This window comes from Onychomys torridus, chromosome X, assembly GCF_903995425.1.
Source record: "Onychomys torridus chromosome X, mOncTor1.1, whole genome shotgun sequence".
NCBI classification, from domain to species: Eukaryota; Metazoa; Chordata; class Mammalia; order Rodentia; family Cricetidae; genus Onychomys; species Onychomys torridus.
This window is the reverse complement of record NC_050466.1, coordinates 53,979,255-53,996,213: the sequence shown is the minus strand read 5'-3', so window position 1 is coordinate 53,996,213 and position 16,959 is coordinate 53,979,255. Positions and strand designations below refer to the sequence as shown.

The following is a 16,959-nucleotide window of genomic DNA, read 5'->3' as shown; positions in this document are numbered from 1 at the left end:
GAACAAGACTCACTAAATCATAGGGATGGAAGGCTCGTTCAGTTCCTTTGACTAGAATTTTGTACCAGCAAAAGTTTGTGTCTTATTACAGTAGCCCTCTTACTCATAGAGACACATGCCAAGATCCCCAATGGACTCCTGAAACCCATATTATGTCAAACTGTATATATACCATATTAAAGTTTAATTCATAAATTAAGATCAGTAAGAGATTAACACCAAGCCACCAAGCAGGGTGGTGGTGGCACACACCTTTAATCTCAGAACTGAGAATGCAGAGGCAGGGGAATCTCTGTAAGTTCAAGGCCAGTCTGGTCTACAAATCAAATTTCAGCACAGCCAGAGCTGTTACACACAGAAACCCTGTCTTGAAAAACAAACAAAACAAAACAAAAATAAAAAAGAGATTAACACCAGTAATTAACAAAATAGAACAATTACAACAACGAAAGTAAGTTTTCCATTCGTTTGTTTTTGGTCCACCTAACATTAATGATTTTTTTTTCATTTTAATTAGGTGCTTATAAAAGTTTTGCAGTTAGGGTGTATATTGGAAGTACCACAGTTGTTTTATTTTTTTGAACTGGAGGTCTCACTATGTGACCCTGGCTGTCCTGGAACTCATTACCTGAACCAGGCTAGCCTTGAACTCAGAGATTCACTTACCTCTGCTTCTCCAGTGCTGGAATTAAAGGTGTGCACCACCATGCCCAGCCATAGATTTCTTTATATATAATTTTAGCATACAAAATAATGGATTTCACTATGCTGTTTCCATACATATCAATCGTATACCTTGTTCCTATTGTCTCATATGAAAAACACTTTTGAGTACAAGAACTATCTTACTCTTTTGCAGACTTGCTCCATTTTGTCAATGCCAAACAATGGCTTTATTCCTACAAGTACAAGTACATTTCAGTTTTTGCCTAGAATTCAATTGGATGCCAGTATCTATGATGGACTTTATATACTGAAGTCCACTCTCCCAAGTGATTCAATACTTTTCTACCTCCAACCTCTGCCACAATGAGCTAAAAAAGAGTGAATGGTTACCATTGAGCTAGCAACTTTCAAACCCTGATTAGATTCATGACATACTAGGTCAGTTAATCAAATTCCCAGCCAGTTTTCCCAATTGTATGCTATGTTATAGAATAATGTTTTCCCTTTTCAATGTCAGTTACATAACATAAAAATGTTTTCTTGTGGACATTACTCAGCCAAGTAAAACAACTTCTCAAACACTCAACACAATACTTCTCAACCTCATCAGGATCACCTGGAGAACTAGAAAGTATCAAGGAGTAGCTCTCCCTACAGAAATCTAACCAAGGCCTAATGCTCCCTACAGATATCTAATGTAATTGCCCAGAGATGCAGCCAAGGCAAAGGGAATTTTACAACTAGATGATTCTAAAATGTTCTGCTCCCATAGAAAGTAACACAAATATCCCTAAGTTCTCGATATTTAAGGGTCATCACTGAAACACAATTTGTTTTTTCAATGCTTACTTGTATTGTTTATTATATCAACTTTGTTGACTTGGGGAGGTTATGAATGGGCTAATCCTCACATTTCAAAGGACTGTATAGGACTCTTCATCTCAGGATTTTGATAGAGACCTCTTGCCTTTTAATGGGTTAGGGTTAAGACATGATCTTACTATGTAGGCCAAACAGACGTAATTCTCCTGCCTCCACCTCCCAAGTGCTGAGATTAGTAGTGTACACCACAGAGTCACTCAGATAATCATTTTTTTATTTCTCAATTTGAGGAGGAGAAAAAGAGAATGAGGAGAATAGAGAGAGGGAGATGGAGAGGGAAGAGAGAAAGAGAGGAGAGCAAGAGAAAGAGATCCCAAAATTCTCTGTGAGCTCCTTCCTACAGAACATGTGACAGGACTCTTAACTATAGTCCGACAGTGTTTCTTGAACTAGCATTTAACTACTCAGATAAACTAGTGGTGGTTAAACTAGTATTTAACTAGTGGTAGTTGCCCTAATTGAGCCTGTGCTTTGGGGATATCAGAACTCTGTATGGAACGGATGTCTGATTATGCTTACCATAATCTAGCCTTCTGTGTTGCCTCAAATAAAAATATCTATAATTTTTGTCAGTTAGTTAATATGGATTTATACCCTGGGGTACATTTTAAAAGCATAATACCACTTAGAAAATCACAAGCATCTAAATTACCCGAGCCTTTGCCAGCAATAACATGTGGTAAATTGAACAATGTAATAGTTATTTTGTAATTCTTTAAAATAATTTTATAAAATTGTCGTGATCAAATTAAGAACTAAAGAAGGCAAATTCGTTCCCGGGAGATGCCCAAATCTAATTACTTTAATTTGAATTGATAGAGACTGAAGCAAGCAGGGCCTTAGTGATATATTGCAGAGACTCTTACTAGGTGGTGTTACCCTTAAAACCAAAGCTCTTTCCAATTGATAAATGTTTGTATGAATGTTTCTGTGAAGAACAGAAATCAGTGAAGATTAAGTTCTGAGAGGATGCAATTTCTTGTCCAGGTGGTAGTGAACAATCACAGCTTTTTGGAATTGGGAGTTCCAAGAGGAACTCAGTTTTCTCCAAACTCTGAAGTCTAAAAAACCACCAGTGTTCACTTTTATTTTACTTGCATGTATGTGTGGTATGTGGGTGCATGCACACAGGTCATGCACCCATGTGTATGCACTTATACACACTAGAGGAAGATGCTGGGTATCTTCTCTATCACTGTCTACTTACTTATTCCTTGAGGCAGGGTCTCTCACTAAGCACGAAGCTTACTATTTCAGCTAAGCTGACTGGTCAGTGAGTTCACAGGATATGCCCATCTCTGTTCAACAATACTGGTCCTATGGAGATGTGTAGTCAAGCTCAACTTGTACCTGAATGCTGACTATTCCAATTCAAGCCCTCATACTTGCACAGCTATCTTCTCAGCTCAAGAGTTCATCTTCAAATGTGCTTTACAGAACTTACACAGTGCATTTATTACACAAAAATTCTCTAAATTAGCATTTAAAATGTTTATAGTGATGCACATCTGTAATCCCAGGAAAAACTAAGGAAGCACAGATTAAAAGATTGATAAAAGTTCAAGGCCAGCCCAGGCTATGCTGTGGATATCGCTCTGTGTAAATAACGTTCTGATTGGCCAGTGGCCAGGCAGTAAGTATAGGCGGGACAAGAGAGAAGAGAATGCTGGGAAGTAGAAGGCTGGAGGAGACACCACCAGCCACCGCCATGAAAAGCAACATGTAAAGACACTGGTAAGCCACAAGCCATGTGGCAAAGTATAGACTAACAGAAATGGGTTAATTTAAGAGAGAAGAAGTAGATAACAAGCAGCCTGCCACGGCCATACAGTTTCTAAACAATGTAAGTCTCTGTGTGCTTTCTTGGTTGGGTCTGAGCGACTGTGGGACTGGCGGGTAAGAAAGATTTGTCCTGACTGGGCCAGGCAGGAAAACTCTAGCTACAAGGCTACATTGTAGTTCCACAGAGTTAGAGCTATATAGTGAGAACCTGCCTCAAAATTTTTTTCCAAAGAGATTTTCATTTTAAATAATCAAAATATTGTGGAAGAAAATCTTAGAGGGATGAACAATTTTGAAAACTGACTTTAGACTAGTTTGCAGCTCGATAGCAGAGCACTTGCCAGGCAAGTGCAAGGCCTTTGGTCTCATCCTCAGCATCATAAAGTGATGTGAATATGTACCTATGTACATTGTGTTCAAAGTCTGCTTTTGTGTTATCTGCCATACAACATATTCCAGCAGATCACATGACTCCAGTAAGACACAGTAGTTTTTCTAAGCAGTTCAGCCCATACCTTTGCTAATGTAAAGTAGCATGGCCCCAATCCCTACTTTAAGTCAGTTTCCACAGTGATCTGGCTTTTGACTCAGAGAAGCTTCTTTTCATACACAAAAAAATATGGATTTACATAAACTTTTCAACTTTGTCCATCTTCTTCAAGAACCATAGTTGGTTCTGTCTTCCTAGGTGAAGGAGTTCCAGCTCTAGTACACTTACATTGCAGGCATTGCTGCTGCTGACTCATACCAGCCCACCTCAACTGTGAAATTTCCATTGGTTCATAAAACTTTCAGACTACCACGAGTACTTTGAAAACAGAGAAATGACTCTATTAAGTAATTGTATATGGCTAAAAGAGTGCTGGTAGGGCAAGTGCTCTTATACTTTCCACCACGTTTAAGAAATACAAGGGCAGATATCTTTGGAAGCTCTGTTTGCCTTACCAGCAGAACCTTCCTTCTTCCCCCTCCACTTCCAATAATTCCATTGCATTTCTTGATCAAGTTAGCACATAGGTTGTCTCATTTTAGCTACCTGCGGCTGCCATATAAATAGACCTATACTTAAGGTATCCATTCACTTCTTACTTTCTACACTTGACATCACTGTTATGAGTATTATCCGTGTCACATGTCATTTTATCACATAAGAAACTTGAATGTGCAACTGTCACCAAAAATAGTATCTACTTTGGGGTCAGTAACATCACTCAGCAGGTAAAAGCTCTTGCCAATGTGCGTAGTGATCTTAGTTCAATTCCCAGCACCCACATAAAGATGGAAGGAGAGAACTGATTCCACAAAGTTGTCCTCTGATCTCTACACAGCCACTATGGCATGTGTAGAGCCCCACTTCAACCGTGTACATCACATAATTGCACACAATGTAATAATAAATAAAAATGTCTTTTAAAAGATGTCCACAGTGGAGAAGAAACATTCAAGCAGCTACTCAAAGACAGGGGACACATCTGTCTACAAGATCACCAGTGCAACCACTCATTGCTGGTTCTTGGAAAGGAGTCAAGGATTGATCCAGTGTGCATTTTATTGCTGTTTTAAAATCCCTAATGGCCATCTTCCTGTTTGGTGAAAAGCTTGAGTAAAAACATGCATACTAGTAGACAGTAAGATCATGAAGTGGGACAGTAATAATTATCCATCCTTTTTATTGTTCATCATGCCTTAGGCTTTGAGTGTTAAAACAGTCAGTTCCAAGATAATACTTGCTTTAAAATGCAAAATGCCACCCATGCTATTCATTCATCAGAGAATTTAAGCATAGTGCAAATTTTCAGACTGCTTACAGATAATTTCTCCCAGGAGAAATACAAGGTGAATGCAGAAAAGTGTCTCTAGTTGAACTGAGCTGTCTAGGAAAACACTAAATGTGCATTTCTATATGCCTCTAATCTGCCATCTCACACCTGTGCTAGGGTGCCATGGCTGTCTACACCTGCTGTGACCACTTTCTGTTGATTTGGGAATATACCCCACCTTAGTTCTCACAAACTGTAATGCTGTGAGCCCCCACTTTCCACAAGCAAACAAAGTTTTTCAATATGTGAAATATTTATTTATTGTAGCATTTACATATGTGGGGGCAATTTAACATGTGTGACACTGTGCTACTGTTCTTAGATTTCTCTCCTCCTATATGTCAGGTTTTGAGTATTGTGACCACACTCTGACCCATTTTCCTCATAAGTCTGTGATTTTTAGTGTGCCATTTTGCATAGCACCATATGCATTCAAAGTGTATACACTTCATTAAAGCAGAATTAGCTATACTGAGGAAATAGGGTGGAATGAGGTAGTTTGAATAAGAATGGCCCCATATAGGCTCATATCTTAGTCATCAGTGAATGGCAATACTTGGGAGAGATTAGGAGGTTTGGCCTTGTTAGAGGAATTATATCACTGGGGGATGGGCCTTGAGGTTTCAAAAACACAAGATAAGCCTGGTGGCTCTTTCTCTTTCAGATGTATTAACTCTGAGGTACTTCTGCAGCACTGTGTCAGCCTGCATGTCACCATGCTCCCCATCATGATGACAATGAACTAAACCTCTGAAACTGTAAGCTAACCCCAATTAAATGCTTTCCTTTATAAGAGTTGCCATAATCATGACCTCTTCACAGAAACAGAACACTGAATAAGACAGGTTAGGTAAAGCACTTTGGTTGGATGTTCTTGAAGTAATATGTCAAAATAAATTGCCAAAAATTCAGTATGACATATCAATACATATTTTACACTCTTGAAACAAGTCTATATTGTACTTTTTTCAGTACATCTTTCTTATATATCTTCTATCCCTTTGTGTGACCAGCATCGGTGTGGGAAGGCACAACACAGGGTAAACTGGACTGGGGATGTAGTTAAGTTAGTAGAGTATTTCCCTAGCATTCACAAAGCTCTGGGTTCAAACCCCAGCAACACATAAACCCATCCTGGTAGTCTACACTGGCAATCCCAGCACCTGGAAAACTGAGGCAGAGGATAAGTAATTCAAGGTCATCTTTGACTACATAGTAAGTTTTCAGATAGCATGAGATACATGGAAAACTGTACCCAAAGATAAATAAATACGTTTTTTGTTGTTGTTGTTGTTGTTTTAAGTAAAAGGCGAGACAGGGACCCAATGCCACCATCAGCTCACAACTCAACTTTCAACTTACCCTCTCCACTGCTATTCAAGGAACAATGCAAGTATGCTAACTAGAGATAATGTGCAAGACATTTTATGATTTCTGGTTAGCATTTTGCCCAGGATTTTCCAGGCGTCAGCTCAATGACCATCATTTGACCCAGCAGATTCTCCCAGGCTTCAAGTTTGATCTCAGTGACACTTCCTTGATACAGTGGTTGTATCAAATTTTACTGAAAATTATATACAAGAACTGTACTTTCACACAGGCATAGTCCCAGTGTATGCACTGAAAGCAGAATTAATTTTTTAATTATTTATTTATTATATATACAGTGTTCTGCCTGCATGTATGCCTGCACACCAGAAGAGGGCACCAGATCTCATTATAGATGGTTGTGAGCCACCATGTGGTTGCTAGAAATTGGACTCAGAACCCCTGAAAAGCAGCCAGTGCTCTTAACCTCTGAGCCATCTCTCCAACCCCCAGAATTATTTTTTTAAAGATTCCTATTACCCTGTCACCAGAAAAAGAAAAGTGGCAAAAGCTTCTGATGACCAGTAAATTTTCCCAGCAATACTCCTCGACTACTGTCTTTTTTTCACATTATATCATAGAGTTACTACAGTAGCATGTTTACATGAATGCTTTGTGAACCCAGATTCTTCAGGCTTTAAGAGTTTATCTTGGCTTCTAAAGCAGAGGTCTAATCATTTGGGAAGCAGCAGATCAAAACTGCTGAATACAGTACTCATTGTGAAGCCAGACTGCTGGGTTCAACTCACAACTTGCCAGCTTAGAGACTTCAGGGAGGTTACTTAACTGGTTTTTATTTTAGTTTCCTTAAGTACTAAGTGAACTAACTGTGCCTATCTAGTAAGCTTATTGTGAGGCTTATAGCTAGCACACAGGACTTCAGCCACAACTTACCTCAGGTATGCCAGAGCCACAGGCATATGGTGCAAATACACGTACCAGGGAGACAGCCAGAAATGCAAACAGCAATGCCCATAGAATGTACATTAAGTAATTCAGAATGTAAGCACTGGCACCCTAAAGAGCAGACACAAAACAAGGAAGAAGCAATGAACCATAGCAGACCTGAATAGTGTACCCAACCCCACCATCTCCATCAAGAAAGTGAAGCTGTGATAGGCTCAGAGAGGTTCCTCCCAGGCCTGCATAAACAAAAGAATTAATTGTTGCTATTACTACAGTCACTACACACAAACAGCATCAGGTGTTTCTCTGGGAGCTATTTACACAAACCTTCCAGTGGATGAAATCTCAGCAGTAATGGAAAGCAAGGATGATGCTGGGTTGTAATCACCACTTGCACTATAGTTAATAGAAGGTGTGGCATAGAAAACTCTGGCTGTGAGACTCTGGATGATTTGTTTTGTCTTGTCTGTGGTGGGATGGCTTCTCTTAGCTTTCATTACAGCCACACCCAGACCACAGTGAATAAGTGTCAGTTCTGTGTTTGAGAAGGCTGCTTCTCTAAGTGTGGTCCATGGACCAACAGCATCAGCATCACCTGGGGGGTTGGCAGAAACATAACCTGTGGGTCCCACCCTAGAGCTGCCAAATCAGATACTTCACAAGGCAAATAGCCCAGTGTATTTTAACAAGCCTCTGGAAGATTCTATCAAGTGCTAACATGTGACAGGCACTCATAGAAGGGAGCTGCTTGAATATCCTCTTCAGAAGAATGTATTAGACTCCATTTTCTTTTCTGATACAAACACATAGTCTGGGCACTTTCTCCTTTCTCAGGGCTTCAGCTTCTTCTCACCATCTGGATTATTCAACTGAGAGAAAATGAAACAGAGATCGCCTACCTGTCAGGCCATGGCCATGGCCACATATGTGCCTATTAAATATAAGGACACATTCCTGGAGACTGCAATGCAACCACATATTTCATACTCTGTGTGGTGAGAAATCAGCCCAAGGAATACCTTTCATCCACTTAAATAAGTACATTTTAGAGGCTAAAAATAACTTCTCACTCTTTTAAAGAGTAGTTCTTTGAAATAGAGAATAAATCTTACAACCAGTTGAAAAGATAGACACCTCTATTTCCCCTGGAACACATGCTGCAAGTAGGAAAAAAGATGGCAGCCAGCCAGACTCATCTGCCCATGCCCATCAACCCAAATAGAGAATTTCTCTTTTTTTCAAGAGCCCTGACTATTTCTAAGATGTGAGGGAATATTCCATCAAGAGAGAGGTTTAGTAAAATGGCAAAGTACATTCCAAATGTCTTCAGCTGTGAAAGCCAGTCAAAAGAAGCAGGAAAGGAAGGAGAAGTCCAAATAGATTACAGATCTCCTCCCAGCATACTCTAGCTTTAACACTTCTCCCATTACCACTAATGTGAAGCTTGTCACTTAGCTCCTTCTACCTGGCTTTCTGATCTATCAATGACCCTCCTCTTCTTCCTCCTTCTTTTGAATCAGAGTTTCAATATATAGACTAGGCTGGCCTCGGCCTCTGCAAATATTCATTGTAATCTGAACGTCTAAATGCCATGAAGATAAGTACTAGATCTGCAGGTCAGACATATATCCCAGTGCCTAAGATACACTTTTCACAGAAGCATCTCTGATTGGGTCAGAAAAGTTCGATGGAAGATGGTAATGAAAAGCACAATGAGACACTATTTCATACTCACTAGGTTAGCTACAATGAAAGCAGATGCTAACAAGTGCTGGAAGAAAGGTAGTCAAATCAGGACCCTCATAAACTGCTCATGGGAATGCAAAATGGTGCACCCACTTTGGAAACCATCCTATCAGTTCTTCAAAGTTAAATCTAGAGGTCACCTCTCACCTAGAAGTTACACCTATACCCAAGATGAAATATATGCCCCCACGTTGAACACAGATGTTCAGGCTAGCCAAAAACAAGAAACACATGTTCATCAAATAATATTCAGCCTATCCATACAGTGGAATATCATACAGCAATGAAGAAGAAGGAAATGCTGACTTATGCTATAGCATGAAGGAACTTAGAAGACAATATGTTAAGTGACACAAAGTCCACACAGTGCATGGATTCATTTAATTGAACTGTCTAGAAGGTGGAAATTTATAGAGACAGAAAGGACATTGGCAGTTGCTTGGGGCTAACAATCAATAACACTGGAAAAGAACGGACAAGTGTGTGTGTGTGTGTGTGTGTGTGTGTGTGTGTATTATGGATAAAAATATTCTAAAATTGGATCATGGTGAACATTACACAATTCTGTGAATAGGACCAAAGCCACTGAATTGTACTTTCTGTGGAAAGATCTGATGAACTATAAATTGGCTCCTTGAAAGTGTTAATTTTAAAAACAGATGATATCTTTTCTCCTGGCTTAAAACATGAAAATCAACTCCATTTCTTCAGCACAAATAAGAAACCACCTTTGTTAAGAAAAAGGCAAATATACCAGCTGTGATAACTCTTGCCTGAAATCTGAGAACTTGAGAAGCTGAAGCAGGAGAATTACTGTGAGTTCCAGACCAGGGTGGGCTATAGGGAAGACCACATCTGAAAAATCAGAAAAGAGATAGGGGGAGAGGGGAAGAGAGAAAAGATAGACAAAGTGAGGGAGAAAGGAAGAGAGGAAAGGGGCTTCCTAAAATATACATATAACGCCCACGAGCTAGGGGCTCCAAGGTGAGCAAGGACTTTCCAAGTAAATTCTGAGCAGCCACAGAGCTCAATGGAAGCAAGTGGCAGCACTATTTAAGCCAGAGCTTATTATCTAAATGTGAAGTCATGTGTGTTCAGGAATTGAGGACACAGATACACACCTCTGACTGGCTCAGCAGAAGTTCTGACCACTTCTGCCACAGGGGACACTTGTCCCTGTCTTCAAAAGTGGTCTCGTTGGAGGTCCAGCAGCATTGCTCATGGCTGTACCAGAAGGCAGACAGACAGACCCCCTCCTTCAGGTCAGTCATCCAGTCAACAGCAAGATCAATGACCCCAGCCAAGGTACCTAGGAAAAGAATGAACCATGGAGAAGAATTGTCACAAAGAAGACAGGGCACTCCCAAAGCTGAGGGCACACCCATGCCATGATACTGCCACTGAAACTGACAGCTGCTTTCAGTCACCCAGAAGTCACGCAAGCATTTATGGTATGAGCCAGGCAGTGGGAGCTCAAAGAGCCACAAAGACCCTAGGATCTCAATTCAGGTAGGAGGGCTATATGGTTCCACTCTTGGGCTGTGAGGGCAGATGGAAGTCCATGATTACTCATCTTTCTCCAAGTTTTTTAGTTGTCTATATATATCATGAAAAATTATCCCCAACTTTGGGAGATGGCTCAGCAGGTAAGAATGCTTTCTATTCAAGCATGAGGACCTGCGTTCAAATCCCAGCACCTACATAAAACCCTGGCATGACTAGGTGTGCATATACCCCAAGTGTTGCGGGAAATAACATGAAGATACTGGGAGCTCACTGGACAGCTAGCCTAGCTAGCCAAAAGAACAAGCTTCAGGTGCAGTGAGAGATCCTGTCTGGCTGGAATACAGTAGAAATAAACACAGGAAGAAGCCCTTGTCTGGCCTCCAAATACGTGTGTAATGGTGGACTCACTCACACACACATAACGCACACCACATACACTAAACACGTGAACAAATAAATAACTGTTCCCTTTCTGATGGCTTTCTAATCAACATTTAAGTCACCCCTAGTCCACATTCCCCTCCAGACATTGTCCTATAGCTTTCCTTCTCTCCTCTTCCCCTCAGTACAGTTCATTCTTTCCTTCCACTAGGAAAGCAATCACCTATACCCAGTCTTCATTTTCCAGAACAGGTCATACAACACACAACCAAGAGGCCATATGGAGCCCACTGCCTTTTTGTTAATAAAGCTTTATCCCAGCATAGCCACACTTTATCACTGGATGCTGACTGTGGCGATTCTTCCTGTGGTGATGGTGGCAGAGTCGAATTATAGAGACTGGAACTATACAGCTCAAGAAACTGAAAACACTTATTTGCTAGGCTTTTATAGAAGGAAGGTTGCTAATCCTAGTTTTAGGCTTCTCGGCATCATTTGAAACTGCCAAGCACTCCATTCTTCCAGAAGCTCATCGCTTCTGCAATAGCTCTTCTGTTTCCCTTGATCTTTCCTGATCCTCCACCTGGCTTTCTAAAGGGTTATTTCCTCAAAGCTTGACCCTAAATATTTTTCTCTTTTCATATTGTGCATTCTCCCCTGACTGTCTTATTTGTATCCCTCTTGCTACTGAGCCCTAAAGGTATATCCAGGCCCACAAAACCCCAGTATATGTATGTATATTTATATGGATGTATGTGTATGTGTATGCATGTATATGTGTTTATGCATGTGTATATCTGTATACAGATATTTATGTACTAGAAATAAAAGGCTTTGTCATTTAGTTTTTGTGCCACAGTTAGGGTCAGGCCAGGCATCTGGACCTGGGTCCACTTCAAAAGACACTCATAATGTTCAACTCCATTTACATGAAATGTCCAGAACAGACAGTGAAAGGAAGTAGACTGGTAATGGTTTAGATCCTTCCATAGCTTAAAGGTGCAGATGATATTTAGGTGGGAATGACAAAACTGTTATAAAATTGGTCATGATGATAACTGCACAACTCTGTAAATATACTGAAAACCATTTAATTGTACACATTAAATGAGTTAATCATGCAATATGTATAGTATGTGTAGTATAATTCAGTAAAACTGTTACACACACACACACACACACACACAGAGAGAGAGAGAGAGAGAGAGAGAGAGAGAGAGAGAGAGAGAGAGATGGAAAGTGGTGAGGGAGAGGCTCATTAAGAGAAAGATGTGATTTTTTTTTTTTAGAGAAGCAATCAGAAAAAGTTTCAAGTGGAAAGTGATATTTGAGCAAGATCTGATGATCACCCTGAGATCCATCATTTTTGAACCACTCACAGTCATATTATTCTTCATCCAATCCAAACTTGCTGACACAAGCGGTTTGTGAACCATCTATGCTTTGGTCTGTGGTGCAACAGTGCCCCCTTATGGTAAGTTTTGGTAAATTAGTTATGCAGAGGATATGTGTGATTCGTCTATGAGGAATTAAACCAAGGGAACGTCCATCCAGGCAGTTGGACACCTGAGTCCTCCCCACCATTGGAGCCATGGGAAAATGGTGCTACTTCCTAGATCTCCCTCCAATATGCATCCAAATCCAAAGAACACTGTGGGTGCCTATCTCTAAAACCCCTTCATTCTGCACCTTCCTTCTCTTTCTACTTTGGCCATAGAACCAGCTTTCTAAGTGTTTGTTGCTTCCAGCTGCACATTAGAATCATGAAGGGAAAGGAGAAGGCCTTTACTGAGCATCATAATGTTTAATCCAGAAAGGTTGTTTAACACCAATCTTCATAGACTCCTAAAAAGAAGTTAACTTCAGCAAATGACTACCACAAAGAGCCAACTATCTACTGTCCATGAAATGGCACTGAGATTATGACAATGGAGGATGAGAAGTCTCTAAGGGTAGGAACAGCATATATTCTAGATGCATCTGTCCTGGACTCACCTTGGATCCCATGGTGGTTAGCATTATTTTGAATGTCATGCATTTTAGGGCTTTCCAGTAGTAGAAAAAACCCACCATATGCAGTGTCTGATGTTTCAAAAGTATAAATGCCTCCATATTTTGTAACCCTATACATAGGTAGGTATGACAATATAAAATGCTAGCTTTCAGTGAACATCCAGGGTAGTCGTAAATCTATTCAGTGTGTGAATAGGGCTAAGCAGTGCTGTTAATTACAACTTTCCATAAGCCCACACTTGTTTTCTGAGCCATCTCTGTTTTGGTCTGTGGTGTCACAGTTACGGTTAGGCTCCTGCCTCAGTCTTGGTAGATTCTAGAAAAAAATATTTGTTCAGGTATTTTGATCTTAAATAGTTCAAGCAATAAATTCCTTGCATTGAGACAGAAGGTGAATACTCCATAGCTTCAGTCTCTCCCAGACATCTGGAGTTTGGGGGTGCTAGGAGAACAGCACACATATATATCTTGCACATACCTGCCAGCAGCCCGATGAGTAGCATCACCACCCATCCTGACCATGCATCCAGCAGGCTCTTGATGAACTCCCAGATCGACTCCTTACTTTTGCTTGTTATCTGGAAATGAAGTATATACAGCAGTTGATCAGAACACAATTCTAGTTCATGCTTCTTTCTCTGAAGTATATTCCTCAGGAAACAATGTGACTGAGAAGATGAATATAATCATGCCACCAAATTCCCAGTCATGTTGTTCATGCAACAATGTAGAACAATGATTAAATGGGCTTTCTGGAGGCTAGAGAGATGGCTCAGCAGTTAAGAGCACTGGCTATTCTTGCAGAGGTCCTGAGTTTAATTTCCAGAAATCGCATGGTAGCTCCCAACCATCTGTAATGAGATCTGGTGCCCTCTTCTGGCAGGCAGGCAGAACACTGTATACATAATAAATAAATCTTGAATAAAATGGGCTTTCTGGTTCACAAAGCTATTAAGGATGCAATACAGGATCAGTGTCTCCCTTCACAATAGATTTTAGATAATCAAAGAACAAATCAAATTCAATATGGATTTTAATTGTGTTCTTTTGGGGGTACTCTAACTCAGATGACATTTTTCATCTGACTTTTTTTTTTTTTTTTTTTTTTTTTGCCTGAGCTGAGGACTGAACCCAGGGCCTGCGCTTGCTAGGCAAGCACTCTACCACTGAGCTAAATGCCCAACCCCCCATTATGACATTTTTATAGCATGCCTTTTTCCCTCCCCATTTTGGAGGAGCCTTGCACTCCTCTAACATCATCATCTCCTCACCTATTTTTGGTTCCCTATTTCACCCCTGTCTGCTTCTTCCAAGTCTCTGGCTCTGATTGCACCTGACCTGCTTTCCTCTGTACCCAGAACCTGTACCCCAACTTTCCCAGGGTCCTGTTTCCACCCCCACTTCTCTTTTTAAGTGCCTAAGCCACCTTGGCCGCGTCTTAAGCTTCAGTAGCCATCTGCAGGCTAGGAGTCTCTCACTCTCCAGGGTAAGCCCCAACTTCACACTGAGCTGCACAGCATGCTGTCTCCCAGGCCCTGCTGCAAGACAATCCCCACTCCACTTCCTCCATTCATTAGCAAAAGCCTCACTTTGTCTGACAAGAGTCTGTGGTTCTATGACTCCATTTCACTCTATTCCCTCCTCTAAAGCCCATCATGGCTTGAACCTGATCCTATGTCCATCATTTTTATGGCCTCCAGTAAGAAACCCTCCTTCCTCCTGACCACACTCAAAGGTTCCTGTTTTTCTCTCTGCAGCACCTCCTTACTGTCCTCTGTGGCCTTGACCAACTCCTCCCCATAGGCCACTTAATCATCTCCTGCAAATCCTCCAACAACCCCAGGACTGCCCTGAATAACCTGAATGTATAACATTCTTTCATGCCTCTGTGACTTAAAAAAAAAAACTATCCTCTGATAGTTAGGATCCTTTCCCTCTCTCTGACTACCAAACTCTTGGTCACACTGAAAGACCAATTTAAAACTTACTTCCCTGAAAAAATGCCTTCTCTAATCATTTCTCCTAAATGAGCCCACAGCATTTGCCATATAACTGCACTGAATGCCAACTAGATGTCTGGCAGCGTGGTCATACACACACATACACACACACACACACACACACACACACACACACACACACACAAATACACACACAGACAATCTCATACAGTCTTCAGTGTAATCATTTTTATTCTCAAGGATGATTAAATGAGGCTCAGAAATGGCAGCCTCAATCAAATTCAACCACCATGAAGGTGTCAAGGGCAAGATGTGGTCCAAATGTATCTGACTCCAGAGTCCCTTTGTTGCTTTCACTGGTCATATTTCTACCCAAAGTACCTGGCAGTGTAACTCTCAGTCTTTGTCTCTGCCTCTGCTACTAACACTTTCCTTTTGTAGAACCAACATGTAATACATAATCTATAGATGGAAGCATTGTGGAACTATTGTTAAAGACCCCTTTAGCATGGTACCACCTACCTTTCTGTGTCTGTCAGTGTCCCGGGACTTTTCCCTCAGCCAGTCTATGGTGTGGAAGTCCTCATAGGTCCCCACATCAGGGAAGGGCTCATCAAGGAAGTCCATTAGATTCCCAGAGGCACTCATGGTTCCTGCACTGACCATGCTAGTTACTCCTGGAAGAGAAGTCCACCTGTTAAAAATGCAAACAGGGCTCGTGTGTAGCTCAGGACAAGAGTGTCTTTACAGCATTTTTGAGGGACTGGGTTCCATTCCCAGCTCCACAAAGAAACAAAATAAGCATGAATATAGCACCATAATCCAAGAACTGTATCTACTTTGCTTTTCTCTCTCTGTCTCTCTCTGTCTCTCTCTGTCTCTCTCTGTCTCTGTCTCTGTCTCTCTCTCTCTCTCTCTCTCTCTCTCTCTCTCTCTCTCTCTCTGTGTGTGTGTGTGTGTGTGTTACTGTGTGTGGTGTGTTATGTGTGGTATGTTTTGTTGTGCTGTGTGTGTGTATGTGTATTGGGGTGGTGTAGGGTGTGGGAGGGGTGCATGTGTGAGGGGGCTGGAGGGGAAATGTATGTGTTTGTGTGTGGTGCTGTGTGTTGGATGGGCCTTTCACACGTTAGGCAAGTACATTACCACTGATTTCTTTTCTGTTCGTTTGTTTGTTTCTAGACAGGGTCTCATGTAGCCCAGACTGACCTTGTTTGTTTTATTATGTCACAGAGAATGACCTAGAACTCCTGATCTCCTTACTTCTGCCTCTTGGGTACTAGGATTACAAGCATGTGCCACCATTCTTTGCTTCCATTTTTCCATAACATAAAAATTATTTCCACATCAGTATCTCTGCTGTAATGTAATAGGTACACAGTTCATCCTTATTACTCACTATTTATCTTCTGCAAAGAATACTGAACACTGAATTAGGAAATACCAAACAATGCCCCCAAATGAATCCTGCAAGCCTCTGCTCACAACTTTTTTTCCCCAACCTATCAATATATCACCTTTTTGTTTGTGTTTCTATTTAAAAACATCTTATTTGATAGACATTACTCATTCAGTATCCTGGAACTCAACCAACCATTGCTGAGGCCTGATCGAAGTTTCTCTATCAGATATATTTTCTCCACAAAGCACTTGCAAACAATGCTCTAGCACATAGGAACACAGGCAGAACTATAATGTAGTATTTCAAGGACACTTTAAACAGCAAAATTACCTACAAAAGAAGCACAGGTTTGTTTGTTTGTTTGGTTGGTTGGTTGGTTGGTTGGTTTGGTTTTTTGTTTTTGTTTTTGTTTTTTCTTTTGGAGCCTGTCCTGGAACTCACTTTGTAGACCAGGCTGGCCTCAAATGCACAGAGATCTGCCTGGCTCTGCCTCCCGAGTGCTGGAATTAAAGGCATGGGGGTTTGTTTT

At 40.9% G+C, this 16,959-nt stretch overlaps 1 protein-coding gene across 3 annotated transcripts in view; it reads right to left on the bottom strand.

Moving 5' to 3' along the window:
- The window catches only part of Clcn4 (chloride voltage-gated channel 4), a 65,607-nt gene that overhangs the window by 23,346 nt on the left and 25,302 nt on the right, over positions 1-16,959 (bottom strand). For 2 of the 3 annotated variants that reach the window (XM_036174422.1, XM_036174423.1), the window contains exons 3-6: positions 15,554-15,725; positions 13,549-13,648; positions 10,292-10,479; positions 7,413-7,535 (exon numbers count right to left, since the gene is read on the bottom strand). In XM_036174422.1, the coding sequence (XP_036030315.1) occupies positions 7,413-7,535; positions 10,292-10,479; positions 13,549-13,648; positions 15,554-15,725 (583 nt within the window). The remainder of the gene's footprint in view (positions 1-7,412; positions 7,536-10,291; positions 10,480-13,548; positions 13,649-15,553; positions 15,726-16,959) is intronic. The other variant, XM_036174424.1, reaches the window with a different exon arrangement.